The sequence below is a fragment of the Cavia porcellus genome, unplaced genomic scaffold (assembly GCF_034190915.1).
Source record: "Cavia porcellus strain 051 isolate PalLab524CR breed Dunkin Hartley unplaced genomic scaffold, mCavPor4.1 scaffold_23, whole genome shotgun sequence".
In the NCBI taxonomy this organism is placed as follows: Eukaryota; Metazoa; Chordata; class Mammalia; order Rodentia; family Caviidae; genus Cavia; species Cavia porcellus.
In genome coordinates this window covers 17,395,744-17,405,122 of record NW_026947506.1, presented here as the reverse complement: position 1 = coordinate 17,405,122, position 9,379 = coordinate 17,395,744, and the positions used below count along the sequence as shown (strand labels likewise).

Sequence of the window (9,379 nt, the reverse complement as noted above, 5' to 3'; positions counted from 1 at the left end):
AGTTCTGGAAACGTGTTCTGTCGGCAGCTTACCTATCTTTTTCGGCTTTCCAGCTGGCACCTTTGGAGAACATTTTTCTTCACCATGTGACTCTGCCATTGTATTTCTGCCTTGCAATTAGTAGACCATGTGGCTGATACTGGGAGACAAATAAAACTTCTCATTCGTTAAATTTTAGGTTTTGCATCTTTTGTCCCATGGATGTAAAAACGAATGACAACTAATAATTTTAAAACTATATAGAGTATATAATCTGAAACATGCAATTTTTTCTGGAAATCCGTGGTATTTATTCTAATAACAATAAAGTTTGAACTTCTGAACTATCTAAGCACTAGGTGGCTTTTATTAAAGCCATGAATATCTGCAGAAAATTTTAATGTTAACTATAATGCTTTGTGTTCCTTTTGAGGGACAGAAATTCATTTTCATAGCTGAAAAATTAATAGATTGATAGACATAATGTGAAAATCTTCAGACTGAAGCCAGATTCCTCATTCTTGGATACTGATCTCTCAAATAGCCAGTTCTCCCTCTATTGCATTGTTTCCTGGGCTGGCCTGGACCCAGGTTGTTTTCTGACATAAGACTATTGAGTCTTTATTAGAATACTGACCCTGGAACCTCTTTAACACATTCGTGGCCCATTTTTAGTTAGAGTCCACTGAGTCTTATAAGAAAATTGGGTTAATTCTGAGACCTCCGGGTAAAGCCTTTAAATGCAAGTACTATTATGCAGGCGAGATGAGATTAACATTTTATAAGAGAACCTGGTCCAGAAGTCTCTGCATTACAGTCTTGCACCTGGGCTGCACTCTTGCAGGTTTTGTTTGTTTTTCTTTTGCCGCTGGCTCAGAGGGCGGGCAATACTGCAGAAGTCAATCAATGAAAAGGAAGCCAACTGTATAAACTGTCCAATCAGAAAAGGCCAAGAGGGCGTGTTCTTCCGGTGTCATGGCGTCAAAGTGCCTGGAGCTTGTTACTGAGAGCACTCCAGCTGGATCGGCTCCTTTCTGTGATTTATACAAGCTATAGGCTGCATAGAAAAGACTCTAGGAGACCTTCAAGCTGCATAATGGTAACGCTGTGCGACGGGAGCTCTGAAATGGAGTGGGATCTGGAAGATGTCGTGTTAGAATTGGTCTGAACTATGTATGGTGGCCTAGGGGCCGGGATGTAGCTCAGAGACACAGCGCTTGTCTGAAAAGTGCGACACCGCGAGTTTGAATCCTGGTACCAAAGGGGAGAAAAAAAAACCCTAACTGTAGTGACTAGGCTCCCCCCCCCCCCCCCGTAGCTCCGGATCCTGATGTAGTTTCAGATGTGAGTTTAGCCATTCCTTGTTCGTTTTGACCTTTGCTGATATAAAGGGGGAAAAAAAAAAAAAAAACCCTCACAACCTACTAAATGTCCGGTGTGAGTTTGTGTTCTCTAAAATCAAAGAATGAATTTTAGGGTCACTGGAGATTAAGAGAGATCTATATATTTATTGATAGAAAGAAAGCTGTGTCCTAGTAAGATTTTAGCACGATAGAGACAAAGAAGCATAGGTGATACTCTTGGAGAGACAAGTTGCTTCTGTGAGCCCAGTTCCAAGTTGGAAAAAGGTCTTGTTAGGCATAGCTAAGCCCCACGCTGGAGGAATCTACCGTGTCTGAAAGAGAGAGGGAGACATCGAGAAAGATGGAATCCAGAAATAAAAAGACAGAGAGAATGGGCCCTCCATGGGTTTCCTAGGTCCCTGGTTTTCTAGGGATTTTTACAGAACAAAACCACAAGTTGAGGGGGGTCCAAAGTGGGCAAAAATGGAAACTCACAGTGCAGAGGGATGAGGTAGGACAAAATTGTGGTCAGTCAAGATTATGAGTTATTTGCTCAGGTAAATGATTAAATTGGGATCCAAGAGGGACACTAGCATGGAGGAGCAGGTTCTTTGCCCTAAGGAGACGGATTAGTGCTTCTTCTGGCTTCCTCAAGGTGATGAATATCTGTTGAGACTATTAATCCCTGATGTTTACACTGAAATTGTGGTTTTGTTTGTTTTCTCATTTGTCTTGAGACCTGGACCACAGAGAGGGGTGATTGTTACCCCCATAGTTGCAAGGTGTCTGGTCTTTTGCACTGGCTCCACTGAGGGCCTAGCCCTCTCTGACTGCATATAATATTTCTACTTAACTCAGCTGCCTATAACATCGCTAGCGCAAGGCCAGTACTAAGTTCTCAGGACATTTTGTCCGCTATGACACTGACAGCCTGAGTGCCCTCTTGAGAAACCCACTGCTACATTTGCATGTGCACCATTCTGAGCAGAACAGGGGCCTCAGGAAGATCCAAGATGCAAACTGTAGGTGGATGCGGTGGTGATGAACTACGTCCCTGGTTTCATTTCTATCAGCAGCACAGCTGAAAGATCTGAAAGTTATAAATATCTGTGTTGCAGGAATTCATACTCATAATTCCACCTCAAATTTTTGCTTTTTAATCTTTGTAGTGATCCTCTAAATTTACACTACCTTCCTACATTTCTAGAACCATGTTAGGTATTAAGAAGCTGAGAATTGATAACAGTGTGGTGATGTGTTCCAGTGGAGGAACACCTGCCAAAATCCCAGGGGACTCCTGAGTTCCATGCAGAGCAATGCAAAAAAAAATTTAAAAATTTATTTAGATGATAGGTCCACTCACAATTAGACAGTTCAAATGATATTGCCACAGAGTTAGAATGCCAAGGAAAACATAGTGGGTGGTAAAGCCTTAGCAAAGAAATGGAAAGTGTACCTTGCAGAGAAAACTTCCAGACGGGGCTGTCTATTAAGCATACATTGAGAGAAACGTTGAATTGGGGTATTTACCTGGGCATACATTTGTGATATGTGTAGGAGTGGAAAGCAGCCAGGACATCATCTCTGTATTAAGGGCTATAGTTCTTGGCCTAATTGTTCATATTTTTAAATAGAAAAAAGCTGCTTGTGTTAGTTTCCAAGGAGTACTAGAGCAGGGGAGAAGCTGGAAATAGTAGTTGTGCAGCGTATTAATGGTTAGTAATTAAGGGTTTTTGTTTAGCCAATAGTAGTGTCTAAAATATAGAAGATTCTGAAACTCAGATTGTCCTGAGGGTAAGCATGAAGGAAGACTTGTGTGCTTGCTTGCTCTGTGAATTGGGCAAAGGTCACAGATTTAAAGAAAAGATGGGAGCTTAATAATAGGTAACTATGCCTTCTGCTACCACTGATAAGTTCATCTAATGATTTTCAAGGCAAAATCTGAAATTAGTAAAGTATCTGGCTTAGTTTTAGATTTAAAATTAATGTGGACACCATAGCTGAAGTAGAATGATGGGGGTATCCCCAATAGATCAGAGATTTCCAGGTGTTCTTGATAATTTTAGTTTGTTTATTAATTTTTGAGACAGGATCTCACTTTGTAATGCAGGCAGGCCTCTAACTCATGGCAGTCATCTTGCCTCAGCATCCCAAGAGCTGGTACCATAGGTATACAGCACCACACTCAGCGTGCTGTGTGTGTGTGTGTACAGGGACTGAACTCTGGAGTTTTGCTCTGAGCTAAGTTTTTAATTTTCTAAAATCTTGGAGGCCAGGACTTACTAAGTTGCCCTCCAGGAGGTGTGAATTTTTAATAGTGTTTTTAAGTCTCTGACTGTGGGGATAATACATATGTGTCACCATGCAGGTTTAAGGTTGGGGTGTTTATATCTATTGTGATGTACCAAGATTTAAATGCTTGGGTAAAGTAAATATTGGTGAGGTATAATACTTCAAGTCTTTATTCTCAGTTGCTTGAGGAACTGAAACCAGAAGTCTTATAACAATGGCCTAAAGAATTGGGACTCTTTCAATATAAAATCTAAATTCTAGGATTTATCTCTAGTGAACAGTAATTTTAACATTCCCTGGGCCCTGTAAAAAAATCTTCTCAAAAATACAGTAAAACATTGTAGTGGAAATCTTTTCTATTTATTTTTTTTACTTTTTATTTTATATTTTTCTATTCATTTTGTGCACTAGTGATATGTGGTACAGTACTTGTGCATGATGGAGGACAGCAATCATGAATCACTGCTCTGTCAGCAGCAGGACATTGGTGCTGAGCAATTAGTGATTACAGTGGACTACTTTCAGTAAAGTTCAAGAGATATTAGTAATTCATTATGAAATTTGGAAAATGTTATATATATATATATTTCCCCAAACACAAATTAAGCAAATTGTTGAGCAGGTTTAAAAGTTCCAAGGTGTACAAGTAATGTTGACTTGAGTAGGTATATTCTGTGCACTTTCAACACATTTCTTTTTGAACTTCCTTTAAGTTGAGTATATTTTTGCTAACTTCAGCAATGTCACTAGAATACCTTGAAATTGTCTTAAAGTTCTCTATAGAACATGTTACTTAACTTATGTTTCTTCTTTTGAGTGCTGTATTAGTCAGGTTTTCCAAAACAACTGAATCAGGAGAATTACATGAATAGTATTTGGAAAAGGAACACTATGAATTTTGTGTTTCTTCTTTTGCTTTGACTAGTTTGGATGATGATGATCCTTATGAAATGTCCCTACTTTGTTCACAGTGTCTGGTTTGCATGACCCTAACAAGGGGATAGGGTAGAGATTTTCAATGATCAGACTGAGCATGAGCATTTTGAACACAAACCACCAACCATGTGTCTGGCTGAAGATGAAGCACTTCCATTTGTAGTTCTAATTCATGCTGGTTTTGGGAAACTTTCTAACTGTTTTGTCTTGAGTAAACTGCCTTGCTATGCCAGTTTGCCTTCTCATAGAAGCCCACTTTCATTTAATCTGTAACATTAATGGGCTGGATGCATGTCTGTCCAGTACTATGAATTCCAAGGCTCTTTCCCCTTGACAGTGATACATATCTCTGTGGGAAAAGAGAATACCATGAACCATTGTTACATGTCCCATAAATCAAAAGAGCCTGCAATCCCTGAAATTCCTCTCTTGGGGAATTTGAGTTCTCTTGGCCTGTGAATTCTGTGTGGCTGTACTGCAGATTGCCATGAGAATGGCCTATGCCATAGCTGAGATTCAGCACCAGCTTCAGTTCAAGGCACAGTTTAGTCTGTTGGTAGCTTCCTGTGGGTGTCATCTTGAAGCATGAAACTGTGGAGGCTGTTCTAGCTTTTCACACTGACATCTGAAATGTATCACAGATTTTAAGGACAAGGAAAGGGTCGCAAGGATAATAGCAGAGTACTTTGGAAAGACTTTCTGAACTTGAAGTGCAGCGGTAGCAATTTGGAAGCTCTTGGGGGTCTTTGCCTATTTTTGTACCTTGTCATTTGAGATCTGTGTCCACTGCATCTTCTGTGAGTCCTTTCCAGCAATAGTAATTCTGCACATGAAAAACCCTGGAATGTGTCTCAACTTTTTTACTTTTAATCATAATATAGATCATGAGAAAGATTTAGAAATATCTTGAGAGTGGAGATCAAGGATGTTGAATAATGTCATAGAAAAAAATGGGGCAGACTTTTTTAGAAGGAAATCTTGGGCCTAAATATCACTAGTGCTGTGCTTGAGAATCCTGTTGCAGGTGTATTTTATTTCCATATTGTACCACTTATCATCATGATTAGATTATACCCCATGGCTTATGTACATTTTATATGCTGGCTGTAGACCCTAGATATGAATAAGCACACTCTATATGTGCTCTACACTGCTCTACACTCCAACCCCATGTATGTATATTTTTGTGCTAAAATGGGAACGTTTTAGCTTGTTCATTCTGCATTTTAATTCTTTCAATATTATTTTCTAGATTTCTTTGCACTGCTGCATGTAGGTGTGATTCCTGACTCCACTGTTTGTCTCCATATTATTTTACTGGCCTTTGCACAGTTATGGGAGAGCAGGCTTCTCTAGTGCTGTCACTGTTATAGGTGCCACAAAGAACAGGATCCTCCCTGCTTCCCTGGAAGCAAGATTTGAGAACACGCCATGAATGCTCAGGAGCCTGCTTGATGGTAAATAGAGAGTATATTATTTAAAGTCTTCAAATGCAGTAACCACAGTTCCACAGCTAGTTTCTGTTCTGGCCTCTAGTTTCTATCTCTTATCACCATCAACACTGGACCTTTTTAGTTTGACAAATTTCATTGTTTCATTATGAAATTTAATTGCTTCTGTATAGTTTTTGCTCTATTTTATGCCTCCAGTGTTAGGCAATCATTTTTCCATTTCCTCCACAAATTACTGTTTAATAAATATTTAGATTTCTCTGTACATTTTGTGTGTGCTAACCTTTGGGTAAAACTGCTTGAGAGGTATTTACAGTTTCCATGCTGCTTGGGAATAATGTAGCTTGACTTAGCTTTAATGTGTAATAAAGGGTTAGTTTTCGTTTTCCTCATTCTCAAAGCAGTCCCTCACCTTATCAATTGAACTCAGACTATCTCTCCAAATTATTGGAGTATTTATCATCAATTAGGAGTTGACTTTTTCAGTTTTGCTAAAATTTACTCCCTTATTTTATTCATCTAAAAATATACATACTGTACAACGTAGTCTATTTAGAATAATACTTTCTTTTCCTTCTAAATAACTTCTCACTTCTTAATTCTATTTTCCCAAGACCTGTGAACTGTGTACAGTAGGATCTTCATTTTCTGTAAGTCATTTTTTTAAGAACATAATTCAGCATGGTCACTGGGTCTGTCTGTTTTATGATGTTTACAAGAGAGGCCCCAATGAAAGTAAAGAGTTTTTCTGGTGCCATTATTCAATACTAGAAAAGAGAAGAGAGAGACAGTGGCAGAGAGGCAGAGACACACCTGCACTCTTTTTTTTTCCCCCCTTTTTATCTGTGCTGGGGATCGAACTCACGACTTCCTGCTTGCAAGGCAGGCACTTATGCCTCTGAGCTAAATCCCCAGCCCCTCACACCTGCACTCTTAAGACACTCCATGTGATGCTGTATGACTTCAGTTCCCTCTCTTAGAAGAACATTGTGAGATGTAAATTTTGCAAAGCAGTAAGCCAAAATAAAGCTCCTTCATTATGTACCTAGTGCCAAGCATTTAATTTAGAAGCATGAAGAAAACGGGAGAGTGCCCATGGCTTTCATAAGTTTAGGAACTGTCAGTGTGTGTTCCAACCTGACAGCCCACCTGACACTCTCAGTTACCACTTGGGAGTTTTCTTCACAACTTCACCAGCAGTTCTTATTGTGTAGTTTTCTGACAATAGTCTGCTTAGTGGCATTTTGTTTTCATATAAAAAATATTTGCCTTATGCCTAGTGACAAGTGTGGTATTAATAATAGCTACAAATGCATGAATCAATTCATCCTGAGGAAAATAGAAAACTTTTATTTTATAATTTGGACAGCTATTTCAAAGATGACAATATGTAACCTATTAACTAGTGATATCTTACTGTATTTTTTCCCTTTGGAATTATGTATTATTTATACCCTTTTACTGCTTTGTTTTTTATTTTATTTCCTTTCTTTTTTTTCTCTTTAAATAATAATAAAAAAAAGTTAAAAAAAGAAGAAGTATCAGTTGTAAGATGGGATGTTAACTTATTTTGTCTTTTTTAAAAATTATAGTGAAAGAGAAAAATGAACAAATAATCTGTCGTGATATGTAAAATGAGTGGAGAGAAGCATAGTTTTCTGCAGAAGCCAATTTTTACCTGAAAGTTGGGAAGGCATGAATAGATATAAAATTCAAATGTTGGTCAGTGTCAATGCATTGAGTCAGCACTGTGAATATTATCTTTTAAAGCATGAGGGGGAAATGCCAGTGTGAAAAAACTAAGGAGAGCCCCAGTGAAATTGGCTCCCAGAATTAACTGAGCCAAAGGGAATCTCTTTTCTTTATCATTTCCTGAATCTGAACACTTGTGTTTAGGAAAACAAATGTAATAATACATCAGTTTTTGCTTCCACAAGTGCCACAAGTTACAAAGAGTGTCATCCTTTCAATATTAATAGGATTACACACAAAAAGTTGTGCTAGAACAGATGAAATAATGAGAATACTTGCCAAGCATTGTAGTAAACTGAATTGAACCTCATTACCTCAATTTTTTGAGAAAAAAATATTTGAAATTATTTGTAACTGTATTGGAGTAAAATCATAATCTAGAAGAGATATCTGTATTCCCATTTGCATTGAAAAAAATACGTTCCTTAGGCATGTTGTGGAAACAACATAAATCCACTGTTATGGCTCTGTTAGTGAGATTTTAATTACACCAGAAATAGCTGACAGAATGTAAAAGGAAGAAAATTTTAATATAGATCAGTTTCAGAGGTCATCCTGCAAAAAGGAAGACATATTACATATGCACAGCATAAAGAACTCTTGTCACTCTCATTTAACCCCTTAAAGAGAGAGACAGAGAGACAAAAGAGAAGAAAGAAGAATGGAATGTATCATTCTAGAGTGTATTCCAGGGACCTTCTTCTAAAACATCAAGATGTTACTGTCCTTAAGAAATTCTATGTGCTGTTCTTTGAGACAACAAATCTCATTGTGTCAAAATGTACAGAATGCAGCATTTAGAGTATCTTTGATTCCATCACAGTGTCTCCATGCACAAGAATAGGATCATTTGTTATAGATTGGAATAGTGTAGTCTCAAAAATGGACACTGTGCCTGCCATTCATAGAAACTTGAAGTAACTAAAGATCATAAAGAGAAATATAGCAGAGATGAGGCAGAGGTGATAAGCTATAATCTTTAATATAGATAGCCCTGATACACTAACAAAAAAGAAACACAGGAAGAATAGATTAGGAGGCAGAATCCATAAAGATGCTCTGAAGAGGAAATACACTCAACCTGAAAGAGTTTAATAAACTGAAAGTCAAAGATGAGAAAACAAAGCTTTAAGAGACAGGGATCCAGACCAGGGAAGAGACAGAAATAGGGACAACTCGTCCAGCAGCCGCAGATACGTTAGAAAGTTATGACACTTTTGTGCAGTGCAGAACCACAAAGCTAGAAGGAAGGAAAACTTTGTGGCTTTAGTAAGTAAAGGAATACAGCTCAAGAACAAGCTCAGGGGTAAAAAGATTTAGCAACACTCAGATAGATAACAGGTTGGCCCCCTAATCTAAAAACTAAAAGAGCTAGTGAGACCCAAAATATACAGAGCACCCTGAGAAAGGGAAAAGGGAGGAATTGCCTAAAAAAGGAAGGCAGAGAATACTGCTAATGGTATATCAAGATTTAAAAGTCACAGTAGTCTTTTTTAAATTTTTTTTTTTAATTTAAAGAGAAACAAAACAGAACAAAACAGTAAAGAGGTACAAGTAATACAGAATTTCAAAAAAATAAACAGTAAGAAAAGACTAGTTAATAGATTACATATTGTCATCTTAGAA

At 37.9% G+C, this 9,379-nt stretch overlaps 1 protein-coding gene across 1 annotated transcript in view; it reads left to right on the top strand.

The window, feature by feature from the left end:
• Window positions 1-939: 939 nt before the first annotated feature.
• Window positions 940-9,379, top strand: part of LOC100713932 (zinc finger protein 124-like) — a 105,886-nt gene continuing 97,446 nt past the window's right edge. The window contains exon 1 of the mRNA XM_013152689.3: window positions 940-1,078. Coding sequence (XP_013008143.1) covers window positions 1,076-1,078 — 3 coding nt within the window. The 5' untranslated portion in view covers window positions 940-1,075. The remainder of the gene's footprint in view (window positions 1,079-9,379) is intronic.